Source organism: Pogonomyrmex barbatus, unplaced genomic scaffold (genome assembly GCF_055798465.1).
Source record: "Pogonomyrmex barbatus isolate J1 unplaced genomic scaffold, ASM5579846v1 scaffold19, whole genome shotgun sequence".
Lineage (NCBI taxonomy): Eukaryota > Metazoa > Arthropoda > Insecta > Hymenoptera > Formicidae > Pogonomyrmex > Pogonomyrmex barbatus.
The window spans coordinates 2,132,315-2,155,305 of NW_028297115.1; the positions used below are offsets into that span (position 1 = coordinate 2,132,315).

At 28.0% G+C, this 22,991-nt stretch overlaps 3 protein-coding genes across 10 annotated transcripts in view; 1 reads left to right on the forward strand and 2 right to left on the reverse strand.

The window, feature by feature from the left end:
• Dh31-R (Diuretic hormone 31 Receptor) overlaps positions 1–22,991 on the forward strand; it is a 188,837-nt gene that overhangs the window by 101,271 nt on the left and 64,575 nt on the right. The gene's annotated exons all lie outside the window — the stretch shown is intronic.
• Positions 3,740–6,818, reverse strand: LOC148936883 (cytochrome P450 4C1-like). Of its 2 annotated transcripts, XM_089075420.1 has the most exons (5): positions 6,379–6,818; positions 6,098–6,201; positions 5,579–5,799; positions 5,009–5,172; positions 3,740–4,893 (listed from the first exon to the last, which is right to left on the reverse strand). In XM_089075420.1, exons 3-5 carry the CDS (start codon positions 5,621–5,623, stop codon positions 4,872–4,874), a joined length of 231 nt encoding a protein of 76 aa, XP_088931546.1. In that variant the 5' UTR covers positions 5,624–5,799; positions 6,098–6,201; positions 6,379–6,818; the 3' UTR covers positions 3,740–4,871. The 2 variants fall into 2 exon arrangements, with proteins under 2 accessions (XP_088931546.1, XP_088931545.1); XM_089075419.1 differs by having other exon boundaries at positions 6,098–6,818.
• Positions 9,206–21,503, reverse strand: LOC148936884 (cytochrome P450 4C1-like). 3 transcript variants are annotated; one of them, XM_089075417.1, is made up of 9 exons: positions 20,191–21,503; positions 14,095–14,167; positions 12,334–12,431; positions 11,969–12,075; positions 11,832–11,900; positions 10,794–10,876; positions 10,153–10,262; positions 9,793–9,888; positions 9,206–9,452 (listed from the first exon to the last, which is right to left on the reverse strand). In XM_089075417.1, the coding sequence occupies exons 7-9, from the start codon at positions 10,243–10,245 to the stop codon at positions 9,420–9,422; spliced, it is 222 nt and encodes a 73-aa protein (XP_088931543.1). In that variant the 5' UTR covers positions 10,246–10,262; positions 10,794–10,876; positions 11,832–11,900; positions 11,969–12,075; positions 12,334–12,431; positions 14,095–14,167; positions 20,191–21,503; the 3' UTR covers positions 9,206–9,419. The 3 variants fall into 3 exon arrangements, 2 of the variants coding, with proteins under 2 accessions (XP_088931543.1, XP_088931542.1); XM_089075416.1 differs by lacking the exons at positions 9,206–9,452; positions 9,793–9,888; positions 10,153–10,262; ... (1 more) ...; positions 14,095–14,167; positions 20,191–21,503 and adding an exon at positions 11,226–11,485 and having other exon boundaries at positions 12,334–12,657; XR_016138892.1 differs by lacking the exons at positions 9,206–9,452; positions 9,793–9,888; positions 10,153–10,262; ... (2 more) ...; positions 11,969–12,075; positions 20,191–21,503 and having other exon boundaries at positions 12,331–12,431; positions 14,095–18,172.

The window sequence follows — 22,991 nt, forward strand, 5'->3', positions numbered from 1 at the left end:
TTTTTCCTCTTCGGGTTTTCAAAATAAATCCATTTTTCGTCACCCGTCACAATTCGATACAAAAATGATTTCCTTTCGTGGCGTTGAAGCAGCATTTCACAAGTGACTTTGCGATTTTCCATTTGACGTTCTTTCAAATCGTGTGGGACTCATTTACCGAGTTTATTGATCTTTCCCATTGCTCGTAAACGTCTGCTGATTGTTTTTTGTGATACATGTAATGCTTCTGCTAATTGCCGTTGAGTTTGAGTTGGGTCATCATCCAATAACTCCTGCAATTGCTCGTCTTCGCATTTTTGTGGTCTACCAGAGCGCTCACTGTCTTTCACATTGAAATCACCACTTTTAAATTGTCGAAACCATGTCTCACATGTTCTAATCGATGGAGCGTGTTCACCATATGTTTCTACCAGCAAACGATGACTTTCAACAGCCTTTTTCTTTTGATTAAATAAAAAAAGCAATGCGTGCCGCAAATGTTCTTTTTCAGGCACAAAACTCGACATGATCACTGAACGATAAAACAAAGAGCTAGTTTTTGGCGGACTCAACTTGTGTGTGTTTGTAGTTTTAAATGTCAGACGAACAAAATGATGTATGTGTCAAATTAATACGCTGCGTACTTTTCACTGGCGACATCTCTTAGTTAAACCGGAAAAAACTTATGCATACACCTGGTATAACATACAAGTAACATATAATATAACAAATGTTATATTGTAGTTATATAACTTTCTTTATATGTAGCGGCATCCTCTTCTGGTCTGGTCGAAGCTGGTCGTCGAAAGGCATCTTGTCTCACATCAGCATCTCGGTAGTCGTCAATCTCGCCATAATAGTAAACGGAAAACAAAGCGGAAAACAATAATATTAAAAACGGAAAATAAAGAAATCCACGCAAGAAAAATAAGCGGCTCGCGCTATTCCGAGTCCTGTCTGCGCTCTCTTCCCTCAAACGGGTGAACTCATCACATGCAGGACCCATCAATTCTCTTAATCGGAGCAAACGCTCCTTATGACGGGCGATTCCAGTACGCCACGTTACAAGATATATCTACTGATCATATACATTTATTTAATACCTTTCTTACATCCTACTTCTTGCATAATACTTTTAAGTTTCAGTACGTTTCTTACATCAATTTATGTTCATCGGATGTATGTCATTTTACATTTTTCAGGAAACGTTTAAAAAACATTTATTAATGTATTAATTTTTTAATGTATTACATGTACTATTATATATATATATATATACTATTGTATTAGTCTATATATTATTATATATATAAAAGTAATTTCTTATATCCATACTAATTCTATATTATATTATTCTATATTATATTTATATACATATATGTTATTAGAACCAATATTTTCTAAAAGAAATATTTGGCTAGGAATTTTTGTCACATACTGTATACAGAACTACTGTATACGGTTTTTCAATATATAAAGATCCAGTTTAACCAGTGGATAGGAGACATTAAAACAATGAAAAAAGTTTATATAAACATATGTCATATTTGATCTTATTTCAGAGTTATAGTTATTTTTATGTTTTAATAACGTGTAATTAGTTACCATACGAGTTGTTCGAAACGGCTACCTTCAGTTTGTAAACAATATTCGATATCTCCTAGATATTTCCCAATCTTGTTAATTTCACACATTTTGTTAATTGTAATAAGCAATTACACATTACTGAAACATAAAAATAATTATATTCTACAAGATCGAATAGAATATATGTTTGTATGAACTTTTCTCATTGTTTTACTATCCACCATCTGCTGTGAGGTGAATTCTACTATTAAGAAACAATTAATAATTCTTAGTAAGTAATTATTATATGCATATGTATACATATACTACATCGATTTTTATGTTTCAGATAAAAATTTTAGAGCTTAAAAAATCTAAATGATAATATTTATTTGAATTTTGGATGATCTTAAAAAGTATGGTTAAAGTCAACATAAAAATCTTAAATGGAATCTCCTATTTTCTATTACATATTCTTATAATTGAAATCGAGATGTTTCTAAAACATTATAATAGAATATTTTTTCATTAGTAATTTTCGAATTGTAAGATTTGAAAGTTACAGTGTCGTCGATATTAGCATTACCTAAGATATAATATATCATGTGGAGGCTGCCCAATCATTCCGGAATTTTGTTATGCTCTATATGATAATTTATAATAATTTAAGAACTTTATATATTCATTTTGAATCTGAATTTTCCGATTGACGGTTTCGTATATGATATTTCTTGAAAGGTAATATAGAAATTGCTGTAAGTATCTTTTTCTACAATTAACGGTTAACTTTCCTTTATACATGCATACCTTGATACGATTATTTTCAATAACACATATGTTGGAAGAATAACGACAGAAATGCATTGATAAGCTCATCAGCGTATGTAGATGTACATAGATATCGAAGAAAAAATATTTATATTAAAAATAATTGAGTGAGATTTAAGAGGGTATTTGTCAGGTTCAAAAATTCGATTTTTTTTTTACATATTTTTTTATATATTTCTCACAGTCTGTAAAATATCTCTACAAATAATTTTAAACAAATTCCGTATATTAACGAAACTACAACAGTGAAAATCGCTGCTTCTTTCAGCGCGTTACTTGTGTGTTCGCCTTTTTCTTCCTTTTTAAAACTTTCCCTTCTATCTAAGATATGTCCCAGGACTCTTGCTTTAAGAGTTTTGTTATGTTAATAAGCAGTTCTTTTTTGTATAGTGGTGAGTATAAAAGTTGAAAATGTTGTGTGTATGCTAACATGAATAAATGATTTTTAATTTACAATAAATTTAATTTACAAATGAGCAAGGGAATTAACGTTACATTCATCCGGATAAAAAAGATCTTTACGCAGTACACAATAGAGAAAATCGGTACACAATAGAGCAAGATATCGATTTCACAAGCGCATTCGCTGTAAAGTTGCGAAGAACTGATGATGACAAAGAAAGCAAGAACAATGACTTGAGAAGAGAGAGCAGCAGGAGAGATTATATTTGAGACAGAAAAAGGTTTATGGCACTTTATGATCTTGGAATGGATGATTAATGTAAATTATAAAATTCCATCGTCATCTATATAAATGAAAACTTTAAATGCGATTTTTTTAAAATGCGTTTTTTAGAACTGGCGACCATGATTAAGAGAAAATCACTGGCCCAATTCTTTCCAAATTTTACGAACATAAGAAGTAAACATCCCTTTATCGTGCCTAAATTTTATTAAATATTATTTAATCTTATTAAATATTATTTTGATAACTTAATATAAAACTTTTGATATTAAGTTATTATTTTTTCTCGAAATCGGGGCTCCAAAAAAAAATATTATTTAAAATAGGGCTACTAAAAAAATAGATACTATTAAAAATAAATACTATTAAAAATGGAGTCCTAAAACAAGTACTATTTATTTATTTACTGGACGAAATGAATAATTGCAATATCAATATATAAAATTCTAATAATTTTAATAATAATTGCAAGTGTTTTGATTAAAATGACATCTCAGTTTTTAACTTCAATTCATAGGGAGATCCGAAATCATGATCGTCAATGAACTTTGCACGCTATGCAGAGATCAAATTCAATGTAAATTAATTATTATTTATATTGTTTATTAAAAAAAAACAAATTAACTTCCAAATAATAATAAATAAAAGACCAAATAATAATAAATTCCAAATAATAATAAATAAAAGACAAAGAAAAAATAATTTTAACAAATATTTATTCATTTTCCAATAAAAATTCTTTTAGAAAAAAATGACAAAGTAGAATATCCCCCTACTGATACAGAGTCTCTTTTACTAATAAAGTTTACCAATAATTTGTGATGTTATGTTTGATATATATAATGCACATAAACTTTCATTACCTTTCTTGTTATATTTCTTTATATTATAACTATGAAACAGCTTTACTGTGCGTTCGTACTCAAGACGTATAAGGAATATGAAAAAATGCTCCCCAATGCACTATAAATGTAAATCAACTCAGGGAATTATATAAATTATAATTAAAAAAGGATAAATTTTTTTTATTGAATAAAAAATAAAAATACATATACATGTGCACGTGCGTATGCGCGCGCGCGCGCGCGCGCGCGCGCGTGTGTGTGTGTGTGTGTGTGTGTGTGTGATCAAATATACTTTCCTATATTACCATTATAATTATTAAAAGAAAAAGAAACGCCGTTATTACTTTATTACCAAAAAAAAATAATACTTGTAATAACATTACAAGTAATGCGTTAATTCTCAATCCTGTGATAATATTTTACAATTAAAACGTAAACTATAAATTCATAAATCAATAATATATATGAATCTGTAATATATAGCTATTTTTTTAGATTTATAGAATAGAAAGTCGTTTATATGTTCTAAAAATTCATATCGCTTTCAACATCTGTACATGTTTTAATGATTGGAATAAATTTTAGACGAAGTGGATGAGAAGGACGAATCAGCATTTCAGCCTTAAATTAAATGTCCTTTAAATGTCCCGTACTCCACGGGTTCCAAGAATTTGTATATCAAAGGAGCTATCATAGCCTTCAATTTTAACAAAGCAAATTGTTGTCCTACAATTTGTTATATATATTATCATAATTCGTTTAGAAGAATATTAAAAAGAATATTGAAAAATAATTTATCAATATAGTTACGTGGCCCAGCACTAAATGGCAAATATGAATACGGATGCCGATTTCGAATGTTTCAGGTAAAAATCTGTCTGGATCAAATGTTTCTGAATCTAATCAATAATTACGATTTCTATGAACTTCATAGATAGTCAAATAGTCATACTAGTCAACAAACTGTCCTAGCTGATATTATACATGATTCTAAAATGTATTATAAATTAACTTTTAATTTCTAAATAGATAAGATGTTATTTATACATTAAAATGCAAATATATATTTTTAAAAATATATATCAAAATTTAATAAGACACATACGTAATTTTACGTCTTTGAAAATAAATCGATATAAAATAGACGACGGGATACAGACGTAACGTTTCTTTTATGCATCTTTCTAAATACGACAAATTTTGAAGCGACTGCATAGTAAGCTTGCCACTTTCATGCATCACAGCATTAACTTCTTCTCTGGCACGGTCCTATATCATTAAAATTAATTATTTTAATGATATTGTATTTATAGAAACATTGTTATTATTTTTTTTTAGAAATATAATTATGATTTAGAAATTAATTATTTTTTTTAGAAATATTATTAATGTTATGCTGGATTATAAGCTATAAATATGTTTATGAATTAGTCAAAATATAAAAGCAATTTGGTACATATATAAATAGAATGCATTTGGTACATATATAAATAGAAAAAGATTGTTATATGTGAAATATACACATACATGTACGTAAACATATGCATATGCACATATAAAATGGCTTGTCATATCTATAATTTCATAACTATCTTGATAAGTTAAATTAATAAAATTAATTAGTTTCTTCTAGTTATGATATTTATGAAATAAGGTAATATGAAATAAAAATTACCTGAATATCTTTATGCTCAGCCAATAGTAATAAAACAAAGCACATAGTCGCCGTGGTGTCATGACCCTATCATTTATATGCTATATAATCAATAAAAAATTTTTAAATACATATGGCAAATAAAAAAGTGTCGATTTCCTCTTGAATATCCGAATCGGATAAATAACCTTCTCGAGATGCTGTTATTAATAAGTCCATCATAGCCAACCGCTTTTTTTTAACTAAATTAAAGAGTAAGACATGTCAATCAATTTCATAATAAAAGAGTATCTTTATTATTAACATAACATAATTTTACGTTCTTCTTACGAAACAACATTGATTTAAAAGTTAAGTTTTATTAATACAAACCTAATTTCATTCATAATAAATATGTTATTTAATTTTTATACAATTTTTATATAATATATATTATATAATATATATTACTTGACTTATAATCTTAAATATTGTAAAATAAATTTACAATTTTAATATAAATCCAGTTAAAAAGTCATAATATTTAATTATGCAACATACTTGTAGTAATTTCTGAATTATCTTTTTCTGCGAATCAATCAATTTATCTTTATCAGAAATTTTTAAGTATCGTCCATTGGTTTGTTCATGATAAAGTTTCTTTTCTGCAATAATTTAAAAAAAAATATCATTTTTTTTTATGACATTATAAATACATGAAAAACATATTTCTCGGTGTTTACGAATTATGTTATTATTTTTGTTTAAAATGATTTTTAAGTTATTTCTTGTAATTTTAATGAAAGCCTAAACACTATATAACTATATAATTTTTTACATACTTTTTGAATAAATCAGTGCAATATCTTTAAAGCTCTTTTTTATTGCCTATCTTTTGGCATTAATGAGACGATCCAATCGTTATATAGCCATGATCTCATTATTCTAAATTGTCATTAATTTAAAATTAATATAATTATATACACATTAAAGCATTTAACGGATTATTATCATTCCAAAAAGTATGCATTGGCAAAAAGTGTTTCGAGCAAAAGTTAAGTTTTTATGATTATGATATTGATTCATTCGTAGATGGGGCCACTTTCGATGTCTTGTCATAGTCGCCATTTTTTTAAATGGTATTATATTTTTTCTAGTATAATATAATTCCTCTAGTTATTTTTAGATTTTTTGAATTGTAAAAATATTAAGGTACAAATATAAAAAAATCAATAGTTTATGAATTTTTTATTTTGGCGTATTATATGTAATCTGAAATATCTCTTATCTATTCTTTGAAATATGAATATTTGTATTGCAATATGTACCTTATATGTATCTTATGTACAAAGTAATAAGATGAATCAATTAGTAAAGAATTAGTAAAGAAAATATACAGTTGTTTGTAAAAAAGTATAAATGCATATTATCAGTTATATGATTTTTTAATAACTCTGTATATATTTTACAATTAATTTATCTCATTATTCTGTACATAAATATATTACAGTACTTTTAGCAGAAAATGAATAGTTTAGGAATATTTTATATTACATGTCAGAATATTCCAGAATAAAGTATAAAATATCTTTTAATTAATTCACTTTTTGTAATACTTTTGTAATATATTTGTAATATTTTTATATCCAACATAACTAGAGAAATCTTTTACAACAAAAAATATATAATTCTATTAAAAATAATAACGACCATAAAAATATCGTTAATAGCCTTATCAGCAAACAAAACAATATCATAATCATGTGGCATCTTTGAAACGTTACAATTTTAGCTGAAAGCATTTTTTGCTGTAGTGTATACTTTTTGGAATAATAGTTTGTAATTTTTAAATCGTCCAACCTGTACACTAATATATATTAGAAAGAAAAGACAAGAATATTAATGTGCAGAAGACTTTAAAAATAACATGTTTTTAGATTTAATGAATTAATTTTATTATTATAATATTCTACCAAACATTTAAGATATTTAAAAATTTTAAATAGTCTTTGTTTTAAAAAAAGTCTTTGTTTTAAAAACGAGTGATTGAATGATTTGATGTTTAAATTGTTAATTGCCACCTTTATTTAAACATAATTGTTTATTTTCAACTTAATTAAACGCTATTAATTTGCACACCAAAATATTATTTAAATGTATTATAATCTTTAATATCTATTAGGTGTACAAAAAAGTTCTGAGCTTTAGATTTCATACAACCGAAATAACAATTTAAATTTTATATATCTTCCCGCCCTTTTGCGGTTTTAAAGCGTTGACATTTGGCCTTCTAAAATGCCATTCGGTTTGATGCACATAACCTCAAAAATCAGTAGTATTCACGATGACAATAACAAAAGAGCATATTCGATTTTCCACTTCGCGTTTCATCTGAAGAAAAATGCTGCTGAAGTCACTACAATGATTTGTGCTGCATATGGAGAAAACGCTGTAAGTCATACTACATGTAAAAGATGGTATCAAAAATTTCGCCAAGGAGATTTCAGTCTTGAAGATGAACCGCGTGCTGGATGCCCTCAAAAGATTGAAACGGACGAATTGCAAGCACTGCTGGATATAAACTCTGCGCAAACTGAAAAGGAGCTTGCAGAACAGCTTGGCGTTACGCAGCAAACCATTTCCGTACGTTTACATACGATGGGAAAGGTTCAGAAGGAAGGCAGATGGGTTCCGCATGAATTGTCCGAAGACAACAAAAATCGTCGGCGTGACACTGCACTCACTTTGCTTTCAAAGTTCCGGAAAAAAGATTTTCTGCACAAAATCATTACAGGCGATGAAAAGTGGATTCTTTATGATAACCCTAAACGTAAAAAATCATGGGTTGACCCTGGTCAACCTTCGACATCGACGCCAAAGCCCAATATCCACGCCAAGAAGGTTTTGCTCTGTATCTGGTGGGATTGGAAAGGTGTGTTGTATTACGAGTTGTTACAACGGGTGAAACAATCATGGCAAACTGCTACCAACAACAATTGACCAATTTGAGCGATGCATTAGAAGAAAAGAGGCCATTTACTGGCCAAGGACTTTACTGTCGTAAAGTGATCTTGCTTCATGACAATGCTCGACTACATGTTGCGAAAATGACTCAGGACCATATCTTTGCGTTAGGCTGGGAACTTCTCCCGCACGTGGCGTATAGCCCAGACATGGCGCCTTCCGATTATTACCTATTCCGATCGCTGTAGCATCATTTGATACACATTCGTGAGATTTGAAGAGATACGAAAATGCATTGATGACTTTATCGCTTCGAAGCCGGTGAGCTTCTATCGTCAAGGAATTCGCAAGCTACCCGAAAGATGGCAAAAGGTCGTTGATGCAAACGGGGAATATTTCGCTGATTAATATTTTTTTGTTTGTTTTTGAAAGATTGAATTTTACAAAAAAAAGCTCAAAACTTTTTTGTACACCTAATATAAATTACCTATAAGTTACAATGTTGGACATTTGTTTAACTGCACTTCGATATCGTTGCTGGTTTCTACAAGTACATTTTTTAAAATAATATCATGAAAATGTTTATCAGTCAAATATTTTTAAACTATAATAAACATATTGTTATAATGTTATGAAAATTAAGTATTAAATTTAATTTATCGTGATCATAATTGGCATACAGAATTTATGTTATCTTTTATTGTTCGTTATCATCCTAGAAAAAAACATTATGTAATCATAATTTGAATACAATACCGCATAATGCGTCTAGTGTATGTTCACTGATAAATAAAATTAAATCTTTTACAATTGTGCCTTCTATATTTTTTAAAGAGTTCGCCATGTCTTCGTCCTTCTTGATTAAAATATCAATAAATTGTTGTAATATATTGAAATGGAATGTCGGAATTAATATTTTTTAATATTTTTCGTCGCGATTACCATTTGATGCCTAAAAGAAAACATCAATTTGTCAATTAGTTAATAAAAATTAATTAAACTTTATTGAAAGATGAAGTATTTATATGAAACCCCGTCACCCAAAAATTTAATTATTTTTATATAATTACAAAAAGTAAAATTATAGTAAAATGTAAATTGCATTTGCGTTTTCCTATATTTACTAATTTTTTTCGATACTTAGTTTTCATAATAAAATATTGTGCATATTTTATTTTTTTTCTAAATAATCTTGAAGTTTATACTTTATTTATTTATAAATGTATAATAAAAATGCAATATTAAAAATTACACATAATAGTAAAAGGTATACATATTTTACATTGTGTTACCTGTAACACAATGGTAACAAGACCTATTTTTAACCAAGGATGTAAAACGTCATAAATAAAACTCTTTTCGATATGTACCGTGGTCCCTAATATTATCTAAAATTAAAAAAGATATTGACAAATTCGAATTATAACATGTAAACATTTGACTTAATTGCAATACACAAAATGAATCAATTGTAGTTTAAATTAACACTTACATCAAGACTTTTAAATTAATTTTAAACAATTTTTATGAATATAAATAAGCGGGAAATTTCGCCCTAATTTGTTAATAATGAAATTATTGTCAAATTTGAATTTCTTTATATAATATATAATTAAAATTTTTTTTACCTCTATGTTATCAGGATTTATTACCTCTATGTCATTAGGATGAGAAATACCTACAACGGGTATGAAGAAAAACCATAGTTTCAGAATGGGAAAATATTTCTCATACAATGTTATCATTACCTTCCAATTTTCTTCTAAAAAATGTACTTGTTATGAATATAAGATTATTGTAAATACAAAAAATTTGTAATTAGTTTATTAGTAGTTTAATATATGTACTAAATTTATTATAATAAAAAAGTTTATTATAATAAAAAATATGAAATTGCAAAAAATATTAATAATTTTAAGTCTCAAAAATATAATTTTTGGGAAAGGAAATATTTTATTTATTACAATACTTATCCTTTTTAAAAAAATAACATTTTTCGTTGATATTCTCGTATCATCAGAAATAAATATAATTTTTAAACTTCTTAGATGAAATACCTTCTATTTATTTCAGATAAGAAATTGATAATTTTATTCTGTTCTATTAAAAATATATTGCAAATGATGAAAATATAATGACAAGATTAACCATTGTAACCGTTAAAAGTATTGAAAAAATAATATAATAAATAATAATAAGATAAAAAATAAGATTAAAGATTAATAAGATTAGTATTTTCATGTTTTAGAATTAACTTATTCAAGCACATATGTATATTTAATATTTTACTCACCATGTGAACCTAGTCCTTTAAATAGGATTTATGTATCAAAGAAATTATCATAGCTTTCAATTTTAACAAAGCAAATCGTTGTCCTACAATTTATTATATATATTATCATAATTGTTTAGAAGAATATGGAAAAAAATATAGAAAAATAATTTATCAATGCAATTATGTGGTCCAACACTAAATGGCAAATATTAATACGGATGTCGATTTCGAATTTTTTCAGATAAAAATCCATTTGGAAAGGTTTCTGGATCTAACCAATAATTATGATCTCTATGAACTCCATAAATAATAATATCTAAAATTGTTCCAGCTGATACTAAATATGACTCTAAAATGTATTATAAATTAACTTTTAATTCGTAAGTAGATATGTTATTTGTACTTAAAAATGCAAATATATATTTAAAAATATATATCAAATATATATCAAAATTTAATAAGACATATATGTAATTTTACGTATCTTTAGAAATAACTCGCGACATAAAATAGACGACGGGATACATAAAAGTGGAGGGAAGCTTACTATACAGTCATTGCAAAATTTGTCATATTTAGAAAGATGCATAAAAGAGACGTAACGTTTCTTTTATGCATCTTTTTAAATATGACAAATTTTGCAATGACTGTATAGTAAGCTTCCCTCCACTTTTATGCATCACAGCATTAACTTCATTTCTGACGTGCTCCTATCTCATTAAAATTATCTATTTGTTGATATTGTATTTATAAAAATTGTAAGAAAAATTATATTGTTATTAATTTTTTCTAAAAATATAATTATAATATTTTACAATGAATTATAAATTATAAATATGTTTGTTAATAATGGTCAACATATAAAAATAATTTAAAAATGCATTTGGTATATATTGAAAAAAAATTGTCATATGTTAAATACACACATACACGTACGTGAATATATGCACATATACATATGAGTTGTCACATTTATAATTTAATAAATATCGATAAGTTAAATTAATAAAATTACTTTGTTTCTTCCAATCATGATATTTATGAAATAAAAATTACCTGAACATCTTTATGCTCAGCCAATAGTAATAAAACAAAGCATATAGTCATCGCCAGGGTGTCATGTCCCTATAATCACAATTACATACATCTTTATATGTCTAAATAAACAATAAAAAAAATGTTTAAATACATACAGCAAATAAAAAGATGTCAATTTCTTCTTGAATATTTGAATCGGTTAAGTAATTTTCTCGAGATGCTGTTATTAACAAATCCACCATAGCCAACCGCTTTTTTTTAACTAAATTAAGGAATAAGACATGTCAATCTCGTAACAAAAGTATCTTTAATATTAACATTAATATTAACATAATTATACGTTTCTAAACAATGTTGATTTGAAAGTTAAGTTATATTAATACAAAACTAATTTCATTCATAGCAAACTTGTTATTTAATTTTTATCTATAATTATTTGACTGATGATTTTAAACGTTGTAAAATAAATTTATAATATAAATCCAGTTAAAAAGTTATATTATTTAATTATGCAACATACTTGTAATAGTTTCTGAATTATCTTCTTCTACTAATGTGTTTTTATCAGAAATTTTCAAGTATCGTCCGTATTTGTTTGTTCATGATAAAGTTTCCTTTCTACAATAAAAAAATATCATTTCTTTATGACATTAGAAATACATAAAAAACATATTTCTCGAAGTATGCATATGTTATTATGTTATAAGAAGGGAGGGTGTGCGTCACGGCGGGGCCCGACCACGAACCAGTCGTGAAAACTCGTAATTATTTTGCGAAAAAATACCACCTCAGCCAGGAATCGAACCTGGATCTCCTGCTTACCGGGCAGGCATCTTATCCTTTCGACTACCGAGGCATGTGATGATATTTATCGCAAATAACGTGTTTAGAATAACACGTCAACAATACAATGATACATATATATATATATATATATATATATATATATATATATATATATATATTACAATATACATATATACATGTATTCTTTCGAATCCCCACGACCGGTACTCCAGAGCGATGTTGGTCTCTCACTCGATGGATGCAGGTCGGACTGCAGCGGCGACACCCTCCAACGCCATTGGCAAATATACAAATAATCCTCCTGGAGCACGACAGGAGAGATTGCATCAAGCATGGCTCGAGCCCCCGAATTTATTATTAATTTATTATTAATTTATTATTTTTTATCTAAAATAAAATTTTAAGTCATTTCTTTTAATTTTAATGAAAGCCTTAAGACACTACTAACATAAGTTTTTACGTATTTTCTGAGTAAATCCGTGCAATATCTTTAGAGTTCTTTTTTGTTGTCTATCTTTTGGCGTTAATGAAAAGACCCAATCGTTATATAGCCATGGTCTCGCTATTCTAAATTGTAATTATTTTAGAATTAATATTATATACAAGATAGGGCACTTAAAGCTATTATGTTGAAAAATATGCATTATAGTAAAAAAATTCTGTGAGCAAAAATATATATTGTAAGGTTTAGAAGAAATCACATGATCATGATGATATTGTTTTATTCATAGGTGAGACTACTGTGTATATTTTTTTATAGTCGCCATTTTTTTATTTATACATATTTATACACATCATTTATACATATCAAGCAATATGTGTGTGTGTGTGTGTGTGTGTGTGTGTGTGTGTGTGTGTGTTAAAGGTGTGCATAAACAATATTTATAAACAAATATTCTGATATTAATATCATAACATAAGTCACATTCAAACATTTTGCTGCGCAACCATAAATGTTGTGCAGCACTGGATTATTCTTTCGAGCAAATGCTCCTTTATTCGCGGATCTGTATAAATTAATAACTCTTCAATTATTACGAAAATTGTAAAATGGTACTTTTCAATGTAATATAATGCACTCTAATTGCTCATGAGAGGTGATACAGTTATTTCGGGCATTTTGTATACATAATTTCTAAAAAGCAAGAGTACTAATATATAGAAATTTTTACTAATATCATGTTTTTAGGTTTAATGAATTGATTTTATCATAATAGTCTACCAAACGTGAATTGATTTTACCATAATAGTTTACCAATAGTCTACCATAATAGTCTACCTACTTGGGAGATTGACGTGTTAAAAATTTAACTATCTTCGTTTTAAAGACAAACGATTGGGTGATTAGATAGTTTAAATTGCTAAGTGTCATGTTTAGTTTACTATAAATGTCTATTTTACTAATTGTGCGTCATTAATCTGTTCATCGAAATATTGTTTAGATACACTACAGTTTCTTATAGCTAAAAATTACCTGTAAGTTACGATTTCGGACATCTGTTGAACTACATTTCGATATTGTTGCTGGAACGTACCCATGGCAGTTTCTGTACGAGTACATTTTTAAAATAATATCACAATAGTGCAATAGTCAATTATTTATAAATATTAGATAAATAGATTATAATATTGCAAAAATTAAATATTAATCTTTAATTTATCGAGATTATATTTCACACAGAATTTATGTTTTTTGTCATTGCTCTTTATGTTATCCTAGATAAAAACACTATGTAATAATAATTAGAATATAATACCGCATAATGCATTCAGTGTATGTTCACTAATAAATGAAAATAAATCTTTTACAATTGTGCTTTCTATTTTTTAAAGAGTTTGCCATGTCTTCGCCTTCCTTCACCAAACTATCAATAAATTGTTGTAATATATTGAAATGGAATATCGGAGTTAATATTTTTCGTCGCGATTGCCATTTGATGCTTAAAAGAAAATTAATTTGTCAATTTGTCAATTAGTTAATAAAAAATAAATTAAACTTTATTGCAAGATAAAGTATTTATAAAACTTCGTCATCCAAAAGTTAATTATTTTTACATAATTCTGACAAAAATGTAAATTGCATTTTTATTTGTCTATATTTACTAATTTTTTGTATACTTAGTTTTTATAATAAAGTATTATACTCATTTTATTTTCTTACAAATAATCTTGCAGTTTATATTTTGTTTATGAATGCATAATAAAAGTGCAATAATAACAGCTATACATAATAGTAAGATGTATACATATTTTATATTATATTACCTCCACTGGTGGCAAGACCTGTTTTTAATCAAGGATGTAAAACATCGTATATAAAACTCTTTTCGATATGCACAATTGTCCCTAATATTATCTAAAATTATAAAAGATATTGATAAATTCGAATTATAGCATATAAACATTTGACTTAATCGCGATATCGAGACAATTAATCAATTGTTATTTAAATTATTATTGGTATTTTAGTATTTTTAAATTAATTTTGATAAATACAAATTTTTTCGAAATGTAAAAAAACTGGATATTTCTTCTTAACCAATTTGTTAATAATAAAATTATCCACAAATTTAAATTTTTTAATATTATATTACCTCTATATCATCAAGACGGATAGTTACAATGGGTATAAAGAAAAACCATAATCTTATAATGGGGTAATAATACTGTTCATAATACTGTTCAGAAAGTATTATGAATGATTAACTTCCAATAATTTAAAAAATACATATATAAGATTATTGCTAATACAAAAAATTTGTAATTTGTTTATTAATATTTTAATATATATTGTCGCGCTTCCGCGGTGGTCACTCCTACAACTCACTCGTACATCACGCGGAAATAGAGACCGTTTACAAAACAACGAACTTTAATAAGCACAAATACACACAGATCGTGATACAATCTCGCGTTCGCAATTCACTCGCGTCTCCTCTCCAACTCGTCTCAAAATTCTCTCCGTCGAATCTCTCTAATCAATCAATCGATAAACATAAACAAACGGCGCGTTGGCAAGGAACGATCTTCTTAATATTACTTGGGAGTCAAAAGCGAACGGACCACCGCTCGACCACAACACTGCCCCCCTCCTCCACAAAATTGTCGTCCCGACAATTCTCTTCAGGAATTGCTCTGCAGAAAGCAGTCTCCTTCTCTTCCTTGATAAAGATCCCTGGGTACCAGATGGCTTCTTGCTCTACCTTGAGCTGCTGCTACAGATTACGAGCACCGTACTCCTGGTCCTAATCTTACACCCTCCTGGAAGTACTGAGTCGCTGCGGAGATTTCCCATTCTTTCTTTCTTGATTTCTTCTTTCTTTTTTTTCAAATCTTATTCTTGAGTCTTGCTTCTTTCTTGAATCTTGAATTTTGAGTTTTGTGCACTTCTCTCTTGAACAGGAAGCCAATACGACCACTTTTTTCCCCATCTATTTGCCCGAGCAATCAATTCAAACTGAGATAAAAATTCTCGCAAAGGAACACTTCCGTCATATATGTCGGGCTTTAATTTTAAACCGAGATTTAAAATTGGATTGACTGGCCTGGTATGGAGTTCATGCTCCTCGGATTGCCGCATCGATTCTCCCTGCTCTTTCGTTCCGCGTCGTCGCTCCGCACGCTCCTCTCTAAGAAGACGAAGCTCCTCCATAGTCATATGGAGAACCGTCTCCAGGCTCGGAGTCGTTTCCGGTTCCTCCGCACGCGTGCACGCTCTCTTCCTAGCCGAGACAACCTGTCTTCCCGACGCTCCTTCCTGTCTCACTTCCGTCACTAAATCCTTCTCTGTCAATCCCGCTTGACGCTCCGCCATGTTTGTCTATCCCGGATGAGCCCTCAAAAATATCGTGCTCATGGCGGGTTCACTCGCGTTACACTCGCGTCAGGGAAGGAAGAGACAGTTTAAGAAAGAAACACAAACTTTATTATGAACTAAAGCACGAGAGCAATAACAAGAGCTTTCACAATTAAATATGAATTCACACGGCTCAACTCGCGCGCCGCGTTGACACTCTCTCTATAACAACAATGCTTGACAATCGCGTCGGCAAGGAACGATCTTCAGGTTGGAAAATCGATATGAGGGTAACGGAACACCGCTCGGTCGTAACAATATATACAAAGTTTATTACAATATTGAGAATACGAAACTACATTTTTTAAAAATACCACTAATTTTACAAGTTTTAAAAATATAATCTTAAGGAAAATACTTTACTTATCACAATATTTGTCTTTTCAAAGAAATAACATTTTTCGTGGATATTCTCCGAATTTCTTCGTTGATATTATCAGAAATAAGTATAATTTTTAAACTTCTTATAAGTATCGAAGTATCGGAACTGTCCCTCCCCTCCCGATTTTAATGAGCTTCGAGTATGTTAAAATATATATATATATAAATATATATAAAATATATGGACAAAAATAAGAGACACATATTTTTTTATCTGCGTTCTCGAACATTAAGGGAGTGAAACCATTCCTTGAAAAAAATCGATTTTTTTTCCTGAGAAAGATCCCTTTTTTCCTAAATATCGTCCAAATCGTTAAAGATATCAAGAAAAATTTTAAACAAAAGTTTTATGGCTGCAAGTGTACTTTACAACGACGTATTTAGAATTTTTTAAAAATGTTATATTTTTAAGTCCCCATATCCCTCCCCCAATTTAAAAAAATTTTTAAATTTTTATAAGGACATGAATTCAAGAGCATTTTATGCTGAATACAACGGTATATAATAAAGTATATAATAAAGTTATTTTTCGAAATCACATTTTTGGGAAATGAGCGAGAAATATCTTTATACGCGCTCCATACGTATTCATTTCATACTACGTTGAATGCGCGGGACAACGTTAAAGGTGAATATGATGCATTCGTTGCACTGTATTAGTGCAACAATAATTATTGAAATAAGAGCGTTTTTATAATAATAATAATGAGAATAGTAATAATAGTAATAATGATAGCAGGTTTGATTAAGCGGAAGTCAAATATTTTTGATGAAGTATTAGAAAACGTACGGAGCACTTTGGATATTTAGAAATAAGTTACAAATAAAAAAATGATTGTAAAATATGACTTATTTAATTTTATAAAATATGGTTTATTTAATTTTGATCGTACGGCAGCTGTCGCAATGCTTACGGCAGCTATTGCAATGTTATGAATATATTTTATTAATCAACATTTATGTTTCGTGTCGTAATGTTTTATTATCGCAACGCTACGCAAGAAATATATTTGCTAAGGCATAGCTTTATTTGCATATATTATTTACATGAGCATTGTTTGCATGAACATTAGTATAAAAGAATGCAAATCGCAACGAGTTCGCAGTTTTATAATTAATTTCATTCTCTAAAGTATTATCAATTGATACAAATGAGAGATACGAGCTTTATAAATGAATATGTACTTAAAAAAAAAGTTATGGAAGTTTTTATTGTTGTTTATATTTTCAAACATTTTTTATTTTATAAATTCTTTAAGTTGAAATTATAGTTATTTATTTTAATTAACTTAAGAATTTTTTACAACAATTTATTAATTTTGATAATATTTTTTAAAAATTTTTAGATTTAGATATAATAATACAATATAATCTATATATTATACAAGATTATTCATTCTTCTTGTTCAATAAACTTTTTATAAAATAATCAGTTATTACAAAGATTACAAGTTATTACAAGACATTAAATTCATTATAAATTAATTCATATAAATTAGCTATTTAAATAAATAATTATTTAAATAATTAACATAAACTGGAAGAGGAAGAATCATTGGATTTTCAAATCGCATTTGATCAGATGCAGAAAAAATAGAACTCACTGACAACGAAGAAAATTACGCATACAATGTTAAAAAATGTTATGTAACGTCGATAAAATATATAAAATATATAAAATATATAATCTCGATAAAATATATAAAGAAAAGCAGTTGAATTTTGTAGAAGTAGTAAGACAAATTCAAGAAGAATTGAAGGAGTGAAACAAAGATTTCGAAATTTTTTTATCAAAATTTCACTCGATGCTTATGTACACAATATATGCAAATAAAACTACATTTTCACAAATCTATTTCTTGCGTAGAGTTGCGATAATAAGATATTATGAAATATAAATGTTGATCAATAAGATATATTTATAACATTGCAATAGCTACCGTAAGCACTGCAATAGCTGCCGTACGATCAAAATTAAATGAACAATATTTTATAAAAGTAATCATTTCTTTATTTGTAACTTGTTTTTAATTTTCCACGGTACTACATACATTCTTTGATATATCATCAAAAATATTTGAATATTGTTTAATAAACCCGTTATCATTATTAAGATTATGATTAGGCTTAGGATTATTATTAATAAAAGGAAAGAAAGACCAATGAATGAGCGAAAATAAAATGACGTGACAAAAACAAATTCGAGTAAACAATATTTATTGTAAAAACAATAATTAACAGTATCACCTTCAATATAAATTTGATTGTATGTTTCGACTTGATGGGGCCTTTTTCAACAATTTTTCTTAACAAAAATGATAAAAAATGAAGGGAAATTTTAAATGCATAAAAACTTATGCGTCTGACTATTAACTCTTAATTTCACTCTTATAATTATTATATTTTTCACATTTTTATAATCTTTTATCTATTTGCGTTTGAATCTAAATGTGTGTTCTATAATTTCACCGAACCAGTTTTTATGCACTTACAACTCCCTTCCTATGTTTTTTATCGCTTTTGTTAAGAAAAATTGCTAAAGAAGGCTCCGTAAAGCCAAAATGGATAATATCAAATTTATATTGAGGGTAACTCTGCTAATTGTTATTTTTATAATAAATATTATTTATTCGAATTTGTTTTTATCACGTCACTTCGTTTTTACTTGTTCACTGGTCTCTCTTTCCACTTGTTAATTTATATGAGCTGTCTGATACAATTTTGCTCTGATGATTATTATTATTATAACAAAAAATATTTGAAAAGTATAAATTAAGTATTAAAAGCTCTTATTTTAATAATTATTGTTACACTTATACTATATTGACGAACTGCGTCATATTCACCTTTAACGTTGCCCCGCGCAGCCAACGCGATGAGATGAAAACGTAGGGAGCGGATATATGGTATAGGTATTTCTCACTTATTTCTCAAAAATGCGATTTCGGAAAATGGACTTTATTATATACCATTGTATTCAGCATAAAATGCTCTTGAATTCCTTATGTCCTTATAAAAATTTAAAAATTTTTGAAAATTAGGGGGAGGGATTCGAAAATGTAACATGAAATTCAAATACATCATTGTAAAGTGCATTTGCAGCCGTAAAATTTTTGTTTAAAACTTTTTTTGGTATCTTTTTTGGTATCTAACGATTTGGACGATATTTATTCAGGAGGTGTACAAAAAAGTTCTGAGCTTTTTTTTGTAAAATTCAATCTTTATTCAAAAACAAACAAAAAAATATTAATCAGCGAAATATTCTCCGTTTGCATCAATGACCTTTTGCCATCTTTCGGGTAGCTTGCGAATTCTTTAACGATAGAAACTCACCAGCTTCGAAGCGATAAAGTCATCAATGCATTTTCGTATCTCTTCAAATCTCACGAAATGTGTATCAGCCAAATGATGCTGCAGCGACCGGAATAGGTAGTAATCGGAAGGCGCCATGTCTGGGCTATACGCCGCGTGCGGGTGAAGTTTCCAGCCTAACGCAAAGATATGGTCCTGAGTCGCTTTCGCAACATGTGGTCAAGTGTCATGAAGCAACATGTGGTCGATTGTCATGAAGCAAGATTACTTTACGACGTCCTTGGCCAGTAAATGGCCTCTTTTCTTTTAATGCATCGCTCAAATTGGTCAATTGTTGTTGATAGCGGTCTGCCGTGATTGTTTCACCCGGTTGTAACAATTCGTAATACACCTTTCCAATCCCACCAGATACAGAGCAAAACCTTCTTGGCGTGGATATTGGGTTTTAGCGTCGATGTCGAAGATTGATCAGGACCCATTGTCTACGTTTAAGGTTATTATAAAGAATCCACTTTTCATCGCCTGTAATGATTTTGTGCAGAAAATCTTTTTTCCTTTGAACTTTGAAAGCAAAGTGAGTGCAGTCACGCCGACGATTTTTGTCTTCGGATAATTCATGCGGAACCCATCTACCTTTCTTCTGAATCTTTCCCATCGTATGTAAACGTACGAAAATGGTTTGCTGCGTAATGCCAAGCTATTCTGCAAGCTCCTTTTCAGTTTGCGCAGAGTTTATATCCAGTAGTGCTTGCAATTCGTCCGTTTCAATCTTTTGAGGGCGTCCAGCACGCGGTTCATCTTCAAGACTGAAATCTCTTTGGCGAAATTTTTGATACCATCTTTTACATGTAGTATGACTTACAGCGTTCTCTTCATATGCAGCACAAATCATTGCAGTGGCTTCAGCAGCATTTTTCTTTCAGATGAAACGCGAAGTGGATGGAAAATCGAATATGCTCTTTTGTTATTGCCATCGTGAACACTACTGATTTTTGAGGTTATGTGCATCAAACGCCAAACCGTATGGCATTTTAGAAGGTCAAATGTCAACGCTTTAAAACCGCAAAAGGGCGGGAAGATATATAAAATTTAAATTGTTATTTCGGTTGTATGAAATCTAAAGCTCAGAACTTTTTTGTACACCTAATATATTGCACATAAGAAATTGATAATTTTATTCAGATATATTAAAAATATATTGCAAATGACAAAAATATATTAATAAAATTGTTATAACTATTAGAACTATTGAAAAAATAATAAAGTTGGCATCTTTATGTTTTAGAATTAACTAATTCAAGCACATATGTATATTTGAAATTTTACTCACCATGTGAACCTTGAGTAATTAATGCGTTGCCAATAATTGAATAATCAGGACCTGATATACGATTAAGTCTCTCATTTCGTCTATAGTGCACATAAAAATTATATGCCAATAAAATAAAAATAAGTAATACCAATAGAGTAAAAATTCATTGTCCCTTGATCAAGTAATGAGTGTATTCAAGTTTTGTTATTTTCAGTTTTTCTTTTTTTATCTTTAAATCACATGTATTATAAAATATCTTTTTCTGACAAAAATAATTTTAATATTAAAATCCCTAAATTTATCAGATAAATAGAACACGTACTTAAATATTTTATTTATAATTCATAATAACTTTTAGAAAAATTTTAAAAATATGTATGTATCGTTTTATTTGTTATAATTTAATTTTTATACAAATATTTATTATATTTGTTATATAAATTAATTAATTTAATTTATATTTTTAATTAATTAGTAATAAATAAAACTGCATCTATCATGTTTTTAAGTTTTTCTAAAACTTTATTAATTATTAATTGACTATAATTATATGAATTAATTATATAATAATTACCTATAAGCTTTCTTCTCTTTGATTTAGTAATATTAATTTATAATGAAACACAATTGTTTTTTAAAGTGTTTTTAAAATGTTTATAAATATAAATCTGTATAATTTTTGTAATATTAAATTTTGTATATATAAATATGTTTAATAAGTAAATGTTTTTATTACTGTGCAAAAGTATAACTTTGTATCAAACCATGATGTTTTCATATCACGTGCGACTAATCGTTTATTCTCTTTATATACACGCAATATTATTCAAATGAATGTATATAAAAAAAAATCAATTGATACGAAGCAATGTCTTTAAATAATTTCATTATCATAACATAGCTTCTAATATCTAATATCTAATATTAGATTCAAGGTTAGAATTGATTATGTTACTATAATCAGAATCTTATGCAATTATAAGAAAATTTGCATTTGTGTATGTACATACTACAAACATGTGCAACACGACTATATGTTATTTATATTTATAATTATTACGAATGTTTGTACGCGTTACAATGTTCATATATAAGTTCATACATTAAAAAATATTTATTTAAATATTCGTTTAAAAGATACTTAAACGTGATTGTCATTTTGAAGGAAAATGTAACGGTGCAATAATGGTCAAATTCGTGACGTCGCATTTAACAGGAATAAATATTCAAAATATAACATAACATAATATTATAAATGATCTATAATATCAAAGTTTACTTATGATATATACAACTTTTTTTTAGATTTTTAATAGGCACTTATATGACTAAGACTCCATATTCCTTTAAACATCTGTGCATGTTTTAGTGATTGGAACAAATTTTAGACGAAGTAGTTGAGAAGGACGAATCATCATTTCAGCCTTAAATTGAATGTCTTTTAAATATTCTATGAGTTGCAAGTTGAATTTGTATATCAAAGGAATGCCAATAGTTAGATAATCAAGTG

Bases quoted from the DNA above. Each gene is read 5' to 3' on its own strand.
- LOC148936884 (XM_089075416.1), bottom strand. From the start codon at position 12,055: ATGGTGGATTTGTTAATAACAGCATCTCGAGAAAATTACTTAACCGAT. The intron at 11,901-11,968 runs GTATGTATTTAA...TTGTGATTATAG, and splicing joins TTGACATCTTTTTATTTGCT to GGACATGACACCCTGGCGAT. The intron at 11,486-11,831 runs GTAATTTTTATT...TTAATGAGATAG, and splicing joins CTGAGCATAAAGATGTTCAG to GAGCACGTCAGAAATGAAGT.
- LOC148936883 (XM_089075420.1), bottom strand. From the start codon at position 5,623: ATGTGCTTTGTTTTATTACTATTGGCTGAGCATAAAGATATTCAG. The intron at 5,173-5,578 runs GTAATTTTTATT...TTAATGATATAG, and splicing joins CTGAGCATAAAGATATTCAG to GACCGTGCCAGAGAAGAAGT. The intron at 4,894-5,008 runs GTATGTGTCTTA...AATACATTTTAG, and splicing joins TTTCAAAGACGTAAAATTAC to AATCATGTATAATATCAGCT.